The following is a 17896-nucleotide window of genomic DNA, read 5'->3' as shown; positions in this document are numbered from 1 at the left end:
CAAAAACTTTTTTTTGATTTCAAAAAAAAAAAAAAAAAAAGAGGTAAAAATGCTAAAAAGAGACATTTGGCGTTTCATTTACACACACACACACACAAAAAAAAAAACAAAAAAAAAAAAAACCTACCTACCTACCGACCCTACTTTTTTTGGTCATGTTACCCTAAACAGACAATTTTTTTTTTTTTTGGCCTAAACAAATCAACAATCAAATCAGTGATCACACCTGAAAGACTAAAAGAGGAACAAAATAGCTAGGACACACAACACAGTTACCTGACCGGTTAATAACAACAAACAAACTAACAAGCTTTGAAATCCCTTTTGATAATAATTGTCAAGCATAAAACACAGACAAACAAAATCGCAACGTGAAACTGAGTAATTAAACATTTTCTAAAACATCCGATGCATGCATGCATGCATACAGTCATGTGTGTGTGTGTGTGTGTGTGTGTGTGTGTGTGTGTGTGTGTGTGTGTGTGTGTGTGTGTGTGTGTGTGTGTGTGTCACAAGCAGCTGTAATTATTTCGTATTATATGCAATCATTGCAAGCGCCTGTTCTTTGTGCTGTCGTTTACCTGCCAGGTGAGACAGCTAGCACTCGTAGTTTTCGTGCGTCACGGTTTTCTCTAATTTCTAGTGAAACGGGTGTATCTCAGGTGTGCTGTAGTGAGCAGTAAATTCAGTTGTGTGTCAGTTTTATTCATTCTTGCCGTAGCCGTTTACAGGGCTAGAAGTCTGCGTTCCAGACTGGAATCCGTTCTTCATTTGAACGTTACTTTTGCTTTCATAGAGCAAAAGGGAGCTGTCTTCATTTGACAGGGGACTTTCGTGTATGCTTTCATGCAACCAGGATGTGGTGCGTAATTCTTTTCTATTGTTTTCGGTGTAGTTTAGGCTGTTTGCGTGGTACATGTTTGTTGTTTCGTGTCTGTGCGTTTCTTATATGTTCAGGCTAGTCAGTCAGGTATTTCGCTTAAAGAAGGTTAGTTTTATTAGTATTGTTAGTTATGTTAGTTATCAATTTTTGAATATGGTCTGTGCATTATGATAACTTGTGTATGTAAAAAAACGGAAAGCTATTTTCGTGTTACATGTTTGCATAACTTCTGCCAATTATTAAACATGTAATGAATTGGTAGAACGTTCATAACATATGAAGTATTTGTGCGAGTGTGTGAGAGTCATAGAGGCTTTGTCCATTCTTTCCTGCATTGGGTTTGATATATGGGAACGGATAAGCGATGTGAGTTAACCATGGACTAAGAGCAATGCTAACCATTTCAGGTTGCGGTTTTCTTGCCGATGAGTGATGGAGATGATCCGCCAGCCCAGTCAAGCTAAGCCATTCTACTGTTGAGGGCTGCTATGGACTCGCTTCGCATGGAACTCGTTCTACAACTGAGGGCTGCTATGGACTCACTTCGCCAGGAACTCATTCTGCGCTCGTGACGTCATTCGTCTTCGGGGCATCTACACCCAGGATCTCGCTTCACTTCAAGTCACTGTCAGACCTGCTGGACGGTAACTCTTCCGCTAAATCCGTTTCCCCTGAAAATAACTCATGCAGGAAGTGTAATTTCAGTGTATGATGGAGTGATAGCAAGAGGGTGTGTTTGCGAGGTAGAGATTTGATGTGAGTGAATGAGAGTATTTAGAGTGTAAACGTTAATTATCTTTGGCAAGGGATTGGGGTTATTTGATGTGTAAATGTGAGTTTTGAGTGCTTTGTTTTGTTCAAGAAACGTATAAACTTCATTTATTGTGATTTGTACCTTTTTACCGTTTGAGAGAGAGAAAATTCTGTGAGTTTGTGGATGACAGACTGCGCATATGTGTGTGCGCATATGTGTGTGTGACAAATGGGGGCTCGTCCGGGATTTATGATTGGGATAGCTAGCTAGAAGTAGTGGGTCTATCCTAACTTTTCATCGTCACCTCAGATTTTTCTATTTGCCTTCTGTTTTTCTGATATTGTTTTGTCTTGTTTGTCATGTCTTTGTGATGCCTGTTTATTGAATATCATTCGTGTGATAGCACTAGAGTTCATTACTTTTGTCACTACCGTCGTAACAGTGACAGAAGTCGGTGTTTTCCGCGCATAGTACTGCTATTCATTTTGCGAAAGAAAGCGTTCATTTGCAAAGCTTGTTTTTCCTTGTTCGGTATTTATTGGTGTTCTAGCTCATTTCATTCAGAAGTACCATAAATACTTTTTCCTTTTTATTCCACTGTTTACTGAAGATAAAGATAAATATGTCCGCGAGGAAAACTCGTAACGCGGCCCTGTCTAGTTTTTCTACGCCTGACCCGACTTTGTCTCTTTCTGGCCATGAGTTATCTACTCCGCCTACTCGTAGCGAAGTATTTTCTGAATCAGCTGGAAAGTCGGTTAGTCTTAGTGCCGAGCATGAGCAGATTGCCGCTAGGGGCAGAGCGTTGGGTGTCCGTTCCGGTAGTGCACTTGCCAGATTTGTGCAAGAAGAATTGGATCGTCTGCGCCATCAACAGCAGCAACAACAACGAGTGGGATTGGAGGCTCAGCTGCTAAAAGCTCAACTGGAAGAGGCAAGAAGGAAACAGGAGAGAGAAGAAAAAAGACAGGAGAGAGAAGAAAGAAGACAGGAGAGAGAAGAGGAAGAGGCTCGACTGAGACAAGAAGAAGCAAGAAGAAGACAGGAAAGAGAAGAAGAAGAGGCAAGAAGGAAACAGGAGAGAGAAGAGGAAGAGGCAAGAAGGAAACAGGAGAGAGAAGAGGAAGAGGCTCGACTTAGACAAGAAGAGACTAGAAGAAGACAGGAGAGAGATGAGGAAGAATATACCCGACGTCAACGTTTGGCTGAGTTGGAGGAGGAGAGGATTCGGACACAGATAGCAATGGCCCAGCGTGAAGAAACTGCTCATGTTCCCCATATCCGTCCAATAGAACCTGTCCGTCTAAAGATCGATCCTTTTGATACCACCAAAGAAGATTTGGATACTTTTCTCGGGCGATTTGAGAGAGCGGCATCCCTGAGTGGGTGGAACAGGGAACGAGACTGGGGAGCTAGGCTGGGGACACTTCTTAAAGGTTTTTCCTCAGAGGTTTACCTAGAATTGCCTGATGAGGACGCCGTAAAGTACGACAAAGTGGTGGAGACGCTACGTGGGGCTTTTCGTTGGACTGCTGACTCTTACCGCTCCAAGTTTCGTCAGGCTGTGAAAAAGGATGAAGAAACATTTCAGCAGCATGCTACTCGGCTCCGGATTTGGTTTGAGCGGTGGAGAAAGGCAGCCAAGAAGGAGGAGACATACGAAGGAGTTCGAGACCTCATACTGATGGAGCACCTTCTCGACAGAGTATCTGGAGAACTTGCCGACTTCATCAGACAGAATGACCCCAGTACCCTTTCTGAAGCTGCTGAACTAGCTGAGAGATTTGCGTCGTCGAAACGGGCCAGGAAAAATCCAGTTACTGTCTTTGGTAAAGCATTGGGTCACCAGAAAGGACCAAGTAGCCCGAAGAAGGATGCAACTCAAGCAAAACTTGCTGGCTTTAAGCCATCTGGATTCAAGGGAAAATGTTTCAACTGCGGTCAGGAAGGTCACTCTAGAAGAAACTGTCCTCGTCTAACTTCGGTGAAAACCGTTGTCACTCTAGGAACAGTCACCTCAGGAACTGAACTGCCTGCTCTCTGTGATCCTTGCAGCCAACTGACCTACTCTCCTAGATGTACTGTGAACGTCAATGGTTCTTCAGTATCTGCCCTGAGGGACACTGGAGCTGACGGGCTAGTGGTGGATTCGTCTCTTGTGCGAGATAACAAGCGCAGCATTGGACGACAAACCATCCGACTTGCAGCCGGCAACGTCGAACGAGAGTGCCCAACTGTTGTAATTGACTTTGAATCGCCTTTCTTTTCAGGAAAGGCAATTGCTATTGTGGTGGAGGATCTTGCTCATCCTGTATTGATTGGAAATGCCATCCCGTTGCCTAATGGACAAACTCTTGAAGTTCCGGTGTACAGAGGGAAGGCATATCCTGTGAAGACATCTGTTGTCACCAGAGCACAGCATGCTCGAGAACAACAAGGACCCAAAACTCTTAAAATGAAGGACTCCGGACTGGGAGGTGTCACCCGAGATGAACTCATTCAGCTACAAGAGAACGACTCTACATTGGCACGCATTCGTGAGCTAGCGGCGGTTAGTAATCCTGCTCCCTCCGGGAAACATGGCCAAGTGAAGTTTTCCTGGAAGAAAGGAGTTCTGCAAAGGGAGTTCTCATCAGGTGAAGATGTGTACCATCAGATAGTTGTACCAGAAGCCTTGAGACCTGGAATCCTTAAGCTGTCGCATGATGTACCAATGGCTGGCCATCTTGGTTCGAGGAGGACTCGAGATCGAGTGTGGAACTCTTTCTACTGGCCGGGAATGGGCGGTGACATCCGTCGATATGTACAATCCTGCGACGCTTGCCAGCGAGCTCTACCCAAGGGGAAAATTCCAAAAGCACCACTTGGAAAGATGCCTCTGCTGGATGAACCTTTCCGGAGAATCGCTGTTGACATTGTGGGGCCTTTGACCATCTCCGAAAGAAAGAACCGCTACATTCTGGTTGCTGTAGACTATGCCACCCGGTACCCAGAAGCGACCCCTTTACCCAGCATCGAAGCAGAGCGTGTGGCTGAAGCACTCTGGCAGATGTATACCCGGGTTGGAGTTCCCAAAGAAGTACTGACAGACAGGGGTTCTCAGTTTGTCAGCAATCTCATGAAGCAAGTGAATCAGTTTCTTGCCCTGAAAGGACTCACCACGACACCATATCATGCTCAATGTAATGGTCTAGTAGAAAGATTCAATGGGACACTGAAGACAATGCTGAAGAAGCTCTGCATGGAGAAACCCAAAGATTGGGATCGTTTTGTTCCTGCCCTTCTTTTCGCCTACCGAGAGGTACCACAGGAAAGTTTAGGGTTTTCCCCTTTTGAACTTTTGTACGGGAGAACTGTGAGAGGACCTCTTTCCCTTCTCAAGGAGATATGGACCAAAGACACCCCTGCAGAAGTTAGGACTACTGCTGAGTATGTCGTGGATCTGCGTCAGCGTTTGGAAGACACTTTGAAAATCGCACAGCAGAACCTGGACAACTCCTCCCGGCGCTACGCCAGAGCTTTCGATCGTCGTGCAGTGAAACGAAACTTCAAGATTGGAAGTAGAGTTCTGCTTCTCCTACCCCTGAAGAAGAACAAGTTAGAAATGGCTTGGGAAGGACCCTACGAGGTTGTAGGAAAAGTTGGAGAATGCGACTATCGTCTGCGTGTAGGCACCAAAGAAAAGTTGTACCACGCCAATCTGATCAAGGAATATGTTGAGAGGGGGTCCAGACCTACCCCATCAAGATCGGATCCAGATGTCATCACTACATGTGCCGTGGTGATCGATGAATCAGGAGCCACCTCAGAGGAAGACGTGACGTACCCACGAGACATCCCTCTACCTGCACTTCAGTCCAAAGAAGGTCCGAGTGATGTTCAGTGCAACCCGGCTTTGACTGACAGTCAGCGTGACGATGTGAATCGTTTCAAGGGTCGTTTCGTCAAAGCGCTCACGGATTTGCCTGGTTCTACCAAGCTTGAGGAATTTTCTGTCAGCCTACTGACTTCAAAGCCTGTTTTTGTCCGTCCTCGACCTGTGCCATACTCCCAAACTGAAACTGTGAAGAAGGAAGTGGAGGCCATGCTGAAAATGGGTGTCATAGAACCTGCGTCCTCACCTTACAACGCTCCGGTGGTCCTCGTGAAGAAAAGGGACGGGACGATTCGGTTCTGTATCGATTATCGTCAGCTAAACAGGGTCACTGAGTTTGATGGAGAACCACTCCCTGACATCGATCAACTCTTCAGCTGTCTTGGGCGTGCCAAGTACTTCACCAAGATAGATTTGTCGAAGGGGTATTGGCAGATACCAGTCCTTGCTGAAGACAGACCGAAGCTTGCGTTCATCGTTCCTCAGGGACAATTCCAATGGACCATGATGCCGTTTGGTCTTCAGAATGCTGTCGCGGTTTTCAGCCGCATGATGAGGAAGCTTCTCAACCTTCTGCGAAGAAGTGATGTCCACAACTTCATGGACGACATCCTCATTGGCACTGAAGACTGGGGGACTCATCTTGAGGCCCTGGAGGCCGTTTTTCGTCGTCTGGAAGAAGAAGGTCTCACGGCTCGACCTACGAAGTGCTTCGTAGGATTCCCTGAACTGGACTACCTGGGTCATCGAGTTGGCCATGGCCTGATGTGGCCAGAGGCAGCCAAGCTGGAGAAGATTCAAGCTTCAAGACGTCCTGAAACCAAGAAAGAAGTCCGCGCTTTTCTTGGCCTGGTTGGTTTCTATCGACGCTATGTAGCCAACTTTGCTGCCATTGCTCTGGCCCTTACCAACTTGACACGGAAGAACTGCTCAAACAAGGTTCAGTGGACCGAGGTTTGTGAGGAATCTTTCAACACTCTCAGGGAGATTCTCAGCAAACCGCCTGTTATCTGCTTGCCTGACTTGTCCCAGCCATTTGTACTGCAGACCGATGCCTCTGACGTTGGTCTCGGAGCTGTTCTGCTGCAAGAGAGGGATGGGGAGTTGAAACCTGTGTCATTTGCAAGCCGCAAGCTGAACTCTGCAGAGAAAAACTACGCCACTGTTGAAAAGGAGTGTTTGGCCGTGGTATGGGCTGTCAAGAAGTTTGAGGTGTACCTGTATGGCCAAGAGTTTGAACTTCAGACTGATCATCAGTCTTTGCAACACTTGCAGAGAGCAAAAACCTCCAACGGTCGTCTGATGCGATGGGCATTGTTGCTTCAGCCATTCTCCTTCCGGATTCGTGCGATCCGAGGACGTGAAAACGTGGGAGCGGATTATTACAGCCGCGTTGTGTGAAGTTTTGTAACTTAACTGTTAGTTCAGTCTAACAAGGGGGGTGTGTCACAAGCAGCTGTAATTATTTCGTATTATATGCAATCATTGCAAGCGCCTGTTCTTTGTGCTGTCGTTTACCTGCCAGGTGAGACAGCTAGCACTCGTAGTTTTCGTGCGTCACGGTTTTCTCTAATTTCTAGTGAAACGGGTGTATCTCAGGTGTGCTGTAGTGAGCAGTAAATTCAGTTGTGTGTCAGTTTTATTCATTCTTGCCGTAGCCGTTTACAGGGCTAGAAGTCTGCGTTCCAGACTGGAATCCGTTCTTCATTTGAACGTTACTTTTGCTTTCATAGAGCAAAAGGGAGCTGTCTTCATTTGACAGGGGACTTTCGTGTATGCTTTCATGCAACCAGGATGTGGTGCGTAATTCTTTTCTATTGTTTTCGGTGTAGTTTAGGCTGTTTGCGTGGTATGTTTGTTGTTTCGTGTCTGTGCGTTTCTTATATGTTCAGGCTAGTCAGTCAGGTATTTCGCTTAAAGAAGGTTAGTTTTATTAGTATTGTTAGTTATGTTAGTTATCAATTTTTGAATATGGTCTGTGCATTATGATAACTTGTGTATGTAAAAAGACGGAAAGCTATTTTCGTGTTACATGTTTGCATAACTTCTGCCAATTATTAAACATGTAATGAATTGGTAGAACGTTCATAACATATGAAGTATTTGTGCGAGTGTGTGAGAGTCATAGAGGCTTTGTCCATTCTTTCCTGCATTGGGTTTGATATATGGGAACGGATAAGCGATGTGAGTTAACCATGGACTAAGAGCAATGCTAACCATTTCAGGTTGCGGTTTTCTTGCCGATGAGTGATGGAGATGATCCGCCAGCCCAGTCAAGCTAAGCCATTCTACTGTTGAGGGCTGCTATGGACTCGCTTCGCATGGAACTCGTTCTACAACTGAGGGCTGCTATGGACTCACTTCGCCAGGAACTCATTCTGCGCTCGTGACGTCATTCGTCTTCGGGGCATCTACACCCAGGATCTCGCTTCACTTCAAGTCACTGTCAGACCTGCTGGACGGTAACTCTTCCGCTAAATCCGTTTCCCCTGAAAATAACTCATGCAGGAAGTGTAATTTCAGTGTATGATGGAGTGATAGCAAGAGGGTGTGTTTGCGAGGTAGAGATTTGATGTGAGTGAATGAGAGTATTTAGAGTGTAAACGTTAATTATCTTTGGCAAGGGATTGGGGTTATTTGATGTGTAAATGTGAGTTTTGAGTGCTTTGTTTTGTTCAAGAAACGTATAAACTTCATTTATTGTGATTTGTACCTTTTTACCGTTTGAGAGAGAGAAAATTCTGTGAGTTTGTGGATGACAGACTGCGCATATGTGTGTGCGCATATGTGTGTGTGACAGTGTGTGTGTGTGTGTGTGTGAAATTGTTTTGTTAAGTGATAAATGTGCAGTTAATTGCTCGAGCATAATTATTGATTATCAGTGCAAAAACTGCATCATCCATAGTCTCTGAGTGATGTCTTCCTCATTCTCAAGTGATGCAATATTCGCTGATTGCGTGATGCTTGTCACGTTGTACTTTTCAGTGACATCTTCTGACATGTATGCAATATAGGATGTGGGGCAAGATGGTCCGTTTCAAGTCAGCGGTCTTGTTTTGCCTCTTACTTCAATCATCCGTCAGTGGCTGGCGTCCATAAATATCAAACAAGCGTGTGTGTGTGTGCGGTGTGATGTGTGATGTGTGTGTGTGTGTGTGTGTGTGTGCGTGATGTGTGTGTGTGTGTGTGTATGTGTGATGTGTGTGTGTGTGTGTGTGTGTATATGTGTGTTTGTATGTGTGTTTATGTGTGTGTTTTGTGTGTGTGTGTGTTTGTGTGTGTGTGTGTGTGTCACGGTGTGTGTGTGTGTGTGTGTGTGTGTGTGTGCGTGTGCCTGTGTCTGTGTGTGCATGTGTTTGTGTGTGAGTATGTGTGTGTGAGAGAGACAGAGACAAAGACAGAGAGACAGACAGACATAAATTGCGAGCACGCGCGAGTGTTTGTGTGTGTTTTAGTCCGTGCGTGTGCGTGTGTGTTTTGTTTTGTTGGGAAAGCGAGAGCTTATCAGACGTGTATCATCGCTTCGCCGCTCATGTGTCTGGCCGCCGTGCTTGACTGAATATGTAATTAGATTCAGCTTTCTTGTTTATTTTTGTAGATGAATTTTGTGTGTAGACAAACCTTCCCCTTGGATCTGGTAATTATGCTGGGTCACGGGGTCCTGCAAATCGTGAATAGAACAGAGCCAGGAATATGACGTCACGCCGATTACGCGGTAGTTCCAAATGACACTTTGCACAATTCTTTTCAGCTAAGAACAGCCCTGCCTCCTTATGTGAATGCGAAACAATGTTGGTTTTCTACATTTGATAAAGGAGGAAAGGAACGTGTGCTGAAAAGCCTCTGCTTTGTACGCAGAGAGCAGCAACCATGCCAACTTTTTCAACGAAGAATCGCCTGAGACAGTGTTCAGAAAATACGATCTGCAAACCAAAAATTTGAAGAACGAAAATGAAAAAACAAAACAAAAAAACTAAACGTTGTTTCACAGTAAGTAAATACTTCTGCATGGTCAAAAGACAAAGACAAATGTGACCCTCCACCACGGAATGAGTCGCATGTCACCTCGCGCGGTTCTGCGCTAGGCTTAATATAAGTCCTGGGGGACTCGGGTAACAGTGTGATGGTCACCTTAGTCACAGGCTTATAACTCGAAAAGTGTGCGCTCTTTTCTAAAACGGGTTTCACCACTGGATAGACCATAAGACACTCTTTAAGAAAATGTAAAAATATGAAAATCATGCAAAGGTGACATGCGACTTATTCCGTGGCGGAGGGTCACAATTAGTTAATCCGACAAAAAGGTAAAATAAAAGCTGTATGCCGAACAAGGGGAGAAACACACACACACACACACACACACACACACACACACACACACACACACACACACACACTCACACTGTCACACACACGCACACACACACACACACACATACACACACACACACACACACACATACACACACACACACACACACGCACACACACACTCCCTTACGCACACACACTAACCCATACGCACGTACGCATTCACACAAGCATACACAATCAAAAACACACACATGGCACTAGTTAAGATTTAGGGGGAGGGGGGAGGTGGGCTCGACTGCTCTTGTCTACTTATACTACTTTTGTTCTCTGTATCTCTTAGTATCAGGCAGATGAGCCACGGAACGCGGATCGTATCAACTGATGCAGGCAATTGATGCATCCAAAACCAAGAATTTGATGCATCATTTTCACAAAAGGATGCATCATTTTCACAAAAGGATGCATCATTTTCAAAAAGGATGCATCCGATACGAAAATGATGCATCCTTTTAGAAAATGATGCATCATTTTGATGCATCACTTTCGGTTTTGTATGCATGCGAAAGATCATTCATTTCCGGTCTTTCCGTAAGAAATGCCTGAGGAAAAAATTGAAATGACATTTTGACGAATATAAACAGATGCCGTCGGCACCTCCTTCTCCTTCGTTTCTCGCCTCCTGCCGTCTTTGCTCGACTGTTTGAACCACAGCTCCTTACAAACCGTCAATTACACTTGTCATGATTTCGGAAAAAATTCCTGCTGGTAGTGGGATTGGGAATGGCGCGTACAAAAGAGGCTTAGAAATAGTTCGTTTCGCTTCGTATTCCGGTTTAAATTTTGATTTTTGCTCGGCACTTTCCAGGAAAACCCGAAAATTTTGATGCATCAAAACGATGCATCAAATTCGTGGTTTTGGATGCATCAATTTCCTGCATCAGTTGATACGATCCGCGTTCCGTAGTGAGCAGGCCCACTCCTAGCTTCCACCTATTAATTGTCAAGTACCTGTGAACGCACCTCCCCTCCCAACACACACTCACATACATACCAGCGACCACTAACACACTCACATACACAAACACACATAAGCACACAAACACACACAGATAAACACCCACCGACGCACACGCTTACACAATCTCACATACATTCACACACACACACACACACACACACACACACACACACACACACACACACACACACACACACACACACACACACACATACATACACACACACAAATCGTCTTTCTTTTCAGTGAAAATGAATTCTACACTACTAACCACAACGACGTCACTGCCCATTGACGTCATCGCAACCACGGGAGAAGACGACGAAGAAGAAGAGTTGTCTCTTCTCCCTCTGCCTTGGATAGCGGTGGCGATAGTGTGTGTCGGGGTTGCCATAACAACGGCAGTGGGAGGGAACATGCTGATTCTACTGTCCTACTGGAGGGACCCACTGCTGCGGAATGTGCATAATTTGTACCTGGTGCACCTGGCGGTGTGTGATTGTTTGCTTGGTGGGATCAGCATGCCTCTGTATCTTATTTACACAGGTGAGTGTTCTAGAAAGTGAGCTTCGGTTCTGTTCTCATTATTTGGTCGTCCCTTTGGTTTGTTGTCCTGTTCAGCTTCAACATGATCTTGAATATATATGCAATGGTGGTTGTCATTTAAGCTCAGATAGTTTCAGAAGTTTCATCGATGCTGATTATTTGTGACAATAGATCTATCCCAAAATACGGGTCAAAATCACGTCAAAGTACGACAGTAAATTGCGAAAATGACACTATTCTGTTTTACTTGTATTGCTAAGAGCAGCTGACTTTATGTTTAGCTATAACTGTGCTTCAAAATACTTTTTTTTTTAAACCACCACAAAAACTAAATATTTTTGTTTAGAATTCGGTCAAATGCCAAGTAGGGTCGCGTCAAACTTTATCACAATCGTTTCAGCCCTGAAAATCCCAAAAAATAGTGTACTAGCTTTTGGATAGTGATTCTAAAAATGTGCTAGCCAGAGAGCAAACTTACTAGCCAAACCAACAATTTGTTTCAGAAACTTTACTCGCATGTGGTGAGTAGATGAACATTTCTATTCGCCAGTCAGATATTTCTACTCGCCATGTCCAGTAAAATTCTCGCCACTTTCAGGCCTGCGTTTTCGCGTGGGGCGGGCTTGAAAGGTAAAGGTATGAACGGAAAATCTACCTGATGAATAAAGTTAGAATTGAAATCAATGCAAAGTTATAGTTTGTCATACTCATGGCGTCGCAAAGGATACCATTGATCTGTCCGTTTTTAGAAGAGCTTTGGGCGAGTTTGACTAATTGTAAATCAAATCAAAATCAAAATAACTTTATGATCTCATATCTGATAAACTACATTGACGCCCGACCAAAGGTAATTGAAGTTTAGACCTTTCAATCCACGATGAAGACCGAGACGTTTCAAATGGAAGCGTGTTAATGTTATTGTAATTCAATCTGACGACGATCTCTTTCCTGCTTTCATGCGATGTTAAACAGACAGAATTGGTTCTGTTCTGATCACACACTACTTTCAGTCCACCTACCTGCAAGGGTCAAGTCCCAAGAAATATGTATAGGTTACAACACGAGTGGTTTTTTTTATATGGCTTGTATTTCAGTCAAGACCCAGCGGATGAATATCATAGGGATCCACGAGCCTCTGGCGAGTGTATCCCGATGATATTCCCGCTGGGTCTTGACTGAAATACAAGCCATATAAAAAACACGAGTGTTGTAAGCTGTATATCCCATGCGTACACCAAAGACAACGTGGACCACAACAAAGCACTGTAGTTATCTGTGGTGTGTAAATAGGTGAGCCAGCGAGGTGTGTTCCTCTTCACTACCCCATGCTAAAGCCACGTCGCCGAAGAAATAAAGTGCAAACAAGTGCATCCGTAAATGTGTTATAAATCTACATTCAAACCACTGTTCGATTTGCTTTTTAATGCATTTTAGTTTCAAGATAGAAAAGAAAGCACACGCAATGAAAGTTTTCATTGAATCAAAGACAGTTTCGATTTAGGTTCTGAGTCCGTCCAAGGTCACAGTGCCAGGCTGCGATTGCCAAAACCGGTTTGGTTAACTCGGATCCCAATTCTAGTTTAATTTTTGTGTTGGAGTGTAGAATTACAAAAATAAACTAACATTTTACTGAATAACTTTCTTTAGATTTAACCAGTAATTTCATGTACGTGAAATATATCTCTGAGTTAATTTGTTTGATCGTGCTTGCTAACGTTAATCAACCCGTACTGGTAGCGTCAATTCTGTCTACAACGATGTAATGGCCGCTCCTTGAAACTGCGTGTTGAATACCGTTTGGACTGATTTTACTCCATCAGGATGAAATACACGTTTGCTGAGCTCTTGGATACTTTCATATAACCATGATCTTACGTCAGTGTAAACCAAAACAGTTGGACATGCTCGAAAAATGGACGAAACAGCCTGTGCTGGATAACGAAGCGAACCGGCCATCGAAAAAGGTACACTCGTAACACTGTCACTGACGCAGTGCATCTTTGCTTGTTGAACACACAGAGAGACACGAACACACACAGACACCCACCCGTACGCACACACACACGCGCGTGCGCGCGAGTGAATTGCTTAGGTGGGATGTCAAATTAAAAAGATCTGAAACAACTTATTTGATTCTGAGCATACATCATGTGTTTACATTTTTAACTTTGCAGAAGTTAGTCTCAGTGTTCTGGCTGCAGATGTAAAGTCTGATCATAGATATCCCTTGACAGGATCGCCAACTCTGCGCGAGCGCCAACGCTGGCCCTGTTTCGAACTCCCGTCTGCGGCTGCGAGAGGTTTTGACAGTAACTTTACTTCCGGTGCAGTCTTTCAACACATGGAGAAGAAGGAGAATTTCGAAGGGGCGGTGGAGTTTGTGGCTGAGGTATGTGAAAAGCAAACAAACCAATACAAAAAGATCATTGCTGATGATTGAAATGAGTCATGTGAATCAACAATAAAGATTCATTGTGGACGGCACGTCATTATTTTTGTTTTTAACACTTGAAACGCGAGAGCATCTGACACACTGGTAAATCCGAAGCTGTGCACGCAAGCTGATCAGCAGATCGTTTTTCTGCAGAATTCTCGCTCACATCGGCCACTATTTTAGCTCAGCGAACCGACAAATTTGCAGCAGAACAATTTCTGAATGTTAGAAATTCGGCTGTAGATTTATAGATACCCTTTCTATTCCATGGTTGTTGTTTTTTCAGGGGGAAAGTACCGACATCTCAATCGCTGAAAAGATGACAGCATCACCACAAAAGAAACTGCAAGAATTGCCAAAAGTAAGTAAAAATATTGACAGATCTATGTAAAAGACTATGAAAATTTAGAACTGGAACAACAGATATTCAAGAAATAACCGATAAGTGATATATTATAACTGAACCATTGATTGATTTGAATGTACATCATGCATGGAAGTTAAAAATGGTGCAGGAACTGAAGTCAGATCAACACATCAAAAAGATTAGTGCAATATATTTGTTTTCTTTCCCCTCCAGCATAATTCTGTTTTGATATATGCTTGATGTCTTCTGTTGTTTTTAAATTCATTGTCACTTCTAAATTGCATGCTTTATTGCAGAACGCTTGTGCATCTATCAAGAATGACAACTGCCTTTCACCGGAGCTCAGAGGGCTTGTCGACCAATTCAGTAATTGAAAAGTAAGTTTTTGAGTAAGGCGGTATAAAAAAAATCAGCTTGCAAAGTCCCAGTACCTGAAAGATCACTTTCATTCATAGTTTTCGAGCAAAAATACTGCTTCGTTGCACAGAGAGGCTACTGTTTACAAATATTTTAGGTACATGCCTGCCACTACAATATTTCATGTGTTTTTTAGGATCATTAATAGCACATGTCATAGTTGTAAGACATGATAAGGATTCATGAAAGTGGTTTGTCAACACGTTCTATAACGACAAATGGAATACAAAATTTAATATGGTCACATCCATTCATGTAAAGTGTAGTTTTGGGTTGTTGTCGGTTTTGATTGTGTGCATGCATCTACATCTTCAGTTTCACTCTTGGGTTGATTTCTGCTATATTTGTGTGTTGTTTTAATTATAATATTTTATTTTCTGTGTTTTAGGTGCAGATCTGGAAGAGAAACTTCTGCTTCTTCATGACTGCCTAGTTCCCTGAGGCAAGGTTGGGAATGCTGCCAAGGAGAAGGCGTGGGCCAGGTACTACTCTGCTTTTTCAACCCAGCATTCAGGCATTACTGAGTTGACAGTATCCCCTGCAGTTTCAGCCTGGATTGCCTTGAACATGTTTATACTGTTGGTGTCTTAAAGGCCTATGAAGAAAAACTAGGGAACCAGTAAGTGCATTAGAAATCAAAGAGGATGAAGAGTACAATGCAAAGTATGTTGGAGTATGTGTTGCCAAAAAGCTAAAACAGAGAGTTTGGTGTCTCCAAAAGAGTGCGTACAGAGATGAGAAATTGCAGTGTTTGGAAGCCCTGACTTGCGCACCTGAATTCTACAGTGAAGAGAGTGAAACCACCCCTGACATGACAAGCATGCTGAACAAGGGCAAACTGACCTTTGTCAAGCCCAATGTATTGCAGATGTGTCTGTCCATGCAACACAAAGCAGAAATCTTAAACAGAATGAGGCAAAGCGTTGATGATATCAAATAACCAAAGGGAAGTAATTGCTCTTTATTCATACGACATGACTGTGTAATAGAGTAAGCGAGAGTTGCACAAAACCTTTTCTCCTGGCACCTGAGAGAATAACATTAACAAGCATTGAAATATACAAGCGACTTTCATCCTCTCGTGCCAGGAGAAAAGGTTCCGTACAACTCTCGCTTAATCTATTACACATGTCGTATGCATAAAGAGCGATTACTTCCCTTTGGTGATTTGATGTCCATGGAACATATTTTCTGTGAAACCTGTGCATCAACACACAGGCAAAAGCAGATGACTTTATTGAACCATGCAGAAGACACTTTGCAAAATGTTCTGTTTTTTTTAAAAATAAGACTCCACCACAAACTGAAGACAATGTTGGACAAAATGAAATGCACATGGAAAGAAAGGAGTTTGAGGAAAAAGCTGAATACATACAATGTTGAGAACAATCAGGAAGGATCTCTGTAGTGTGTTGTGTATGATCTTTCTTCATGCAGTACAAACTATCCTATCTGATCAAGTGCATGTACATTAAATTTGAACTTCTCAATTGTTGTCTCAGGTGTCGATTTTTGGTGTTAAAATCTGCTGTCGTTAAAATGTACTTCTCTTCCTATTTCAGTATTTGGTTCAGTATTGTATCACATGGCTTGTTCAGTGCCTGTTCTGTATTTTCATGAGTCCATGTAAATTTAAATCTGCAACATGAAAATTTGAAACATATTTATTTTGCTATGGTTCAAACCTAATTCCTTTGTGTACTTGTTCAAGATATAATTTTGACAGCGAGATATTTTGCAAACAGTTTTCATTTCAAAATCAATTGTCAGCCACTTGATAAATGTCTTGCATCGATGCGTCTGATTGTTTTTATGTTGACCACTATGTACACTGGAATTTGCTTTGCTTTCCTAATAGAACATGTTCAGTCGCATACCAGCAACACTTTGTTATAACCTTGAATGGTTGAAAACGACGTTAAACACCAAATAAAGAAAGAAAGAAAGAAAGCAACACTTTGTTAACGTTTGAATGGAATTGGAAGTTGTATGAACTCAAATAGAGCATATGTATCTTTGGTCACAGTGACACACACACACACCATACAGGAGTTTGAAATTTGTCGCAATAATTTCTTGGTCAAGTTTATTTACATTCTCTGCTAAAGAGCTTTACAGTCAAATCCAAATTTCCACACCTAACCTATAAAACACAACATTCCAAATGAAAGAAAAAAAAATCATTCTCTTGGCTCAGAATTGGTGTTGAATAATTGTAACACAAAGCGATTTACTGAAAATGTTACTTGTCACTCACTTCAACACTGTCGCCAAGCCAGTCTAAACTGCAGCACGCTGCTTCGGGGGGGACTTTTTCCTTTACACTTTAAATCCAAACACCATCAGCTGCGTAGAAAAATCACTGAAAATGCTGACTCAAAGTCAAAGTCAAACCTTAACCAAGCTGGCCTCCAGGCTCCAGCACAACAACCTTAACCACCTGGTTCACCTCGTTCTTCGCGAGGCACCACGACTCGGGAAGCTGCTGTACATCACGACACAGTTCTTCAAAGTTGTAGTTGCAACAACCTCTGGCAATTCTGGTGCGGGACGGTATGTCTGAAAAAAAGCAGAACAATAAACCCTTAGTAAAACTAAATTTCTAGAGAAATAAGTCTAACTGTCCATACAAATAGCTGGATGATAGCTAATTAATGGCAGTTGATAGACGTTTGAAGTTGAACGATTTGGTGGAGAATAGGTCGACAAGCTCTCTGAGCTCCGGTGAAAGGCAGTTGAAAGGCAGAAAGAACAAGCGTTCTGCAATAAAGCATGCAATTTAGAAGTGACAATGAATTTAAAAACAACAGAAGACATCAAGCATATATATCAAAACAGAATTATGCTAGAGGGGAGAGAAAACAAATATATTGCACTGATCTTTTTGATGTGTTGATCTGACTTCAGTTCCTGCACCATTTTTAACTTCCATGCATGATGTAGTATTCAAATCAATCAATGGTTCAGTTATAATATATCACTTATCGGTTATTTCTTGAATATCTGTTGTTCCAGTTCTAAATTTTCATAGTCTTTTACATAGATCTGTCAATATTTTTACTTACTTTTGGCAATTCTTGCAGTTTCTTTTGTGGTGATGCTGTCATCTTTTCAGCGATTGAGATGTCGGTACTTTCCCCCTGAAAAAACAACAACCATGGAATAGAAAGGGTATCTATAAATCTACAGCCGAATTTCTAACATTCAGAAATTGTTCTGTTGCAAATTTGTCGGTTCGCTGAGCTAAAATTAAATAGTGGCCGATGTGAGCGAGATATCTGCAGAAAAA

The 17896-nt window shown here is 42.8% G+C and overlaps 2 protein-coding genes and 1 long non-coding RNA gene across 4 annotated transcripts in view; all 3 read left to right on the top strand.

Moving 5' to 3' along the window:
* The first annotated feature begins 493 nt into the window (after window positions 1-493).
* LOC138962816 (uncharacterized) lies at window positions 494-8207 on the top strand. Of its 2 annotated transcripts, XM_070334776.1 has the most exons (3): window positions 494-862; window positions 1291-7310; window positions 7737-8207. In XM_070334776.1, exon 2 carries the CDS (start codon window positions 2260-2262, stop codon window positions 6910-6912), a length of 4653 nt encoding a protein of 1550 aa, XP_070190877.1. In that variant the 5' UTR covers window positions 494-862; window positions 1291-2259; the 3' UTR covers window positions 6913-7310; window positions 7737-8207. The 2 variants fall into 2 exon arrangements, with proteins under 2 accessions (XP_070190877.1, XP_070190875.1); XM_070334774.1 differs by lacking the exon at window positions 494-862 and having other exon boundaries at window positions 871-7310.
* Window positions 8208-9248: 1041 nt separating this feature from the next.
* Window positions 9249-17896, top strand: part of LOC138962814 (histamine H3 receptor-like) — a 20356-nt gene continuing 11708 nt past the window's right edge. The window contains exons 1-2 of the mRNA XM_070334773.1: window positions 9249-9501; window positions 11090-11389. Coding sequence (XP_070190874.1) covers window position 9501; window positions 11090-11389 — 301 coding nt within the window. The 5' untranslated portion in view covers window positions 9249-9500. The remainder of the gene's footprint in view (window positions 9502-11089; window positions 11390-17896) is intronic.
* On the top strand, window positions 13626-15624 carry LOC138962815 (uncharacterized). Its single transcript, XR_011454607.1, has 4 exons — window positions 13626-13778; window positions 14110-14184; window positions 14487-14567; window positions 14996-15624. It is a non-coding gene; the product is annotated as an uncharacterized lncRNA (long non-coding RNA).

The sequence above is a fragment of the Littorina saxatilis genome, linkage group LG3 (assembly GCF_037325665.1).
Source record: "Littorina saxatilis isolate snail1 linkage group LG3, US_GU_Lsax_2.0, whole genome shotgun sequence".
In the NCBI taxonomy this organism is placed as follows: domain Eukaryota; kingdom Metazoa; phylum Mollusca; class Gastropoda; order Littorinimorpha; family Littorinidae; genus Littorina; species Littorina saxatilis.
This window is presented reverse-complemented; position numbering and strand designations above follow the sequence as displayed.

What these genes read in the sequence shown, in the direction of transcription:
- LOC138962816 (XM_070334776.1), top strand. Translation starts at nt 2,260, where the DNA reads ATGTCCGCGAGGAAAACTCGTAACGCGGCCCTGTCTAGTTTTTCTACG.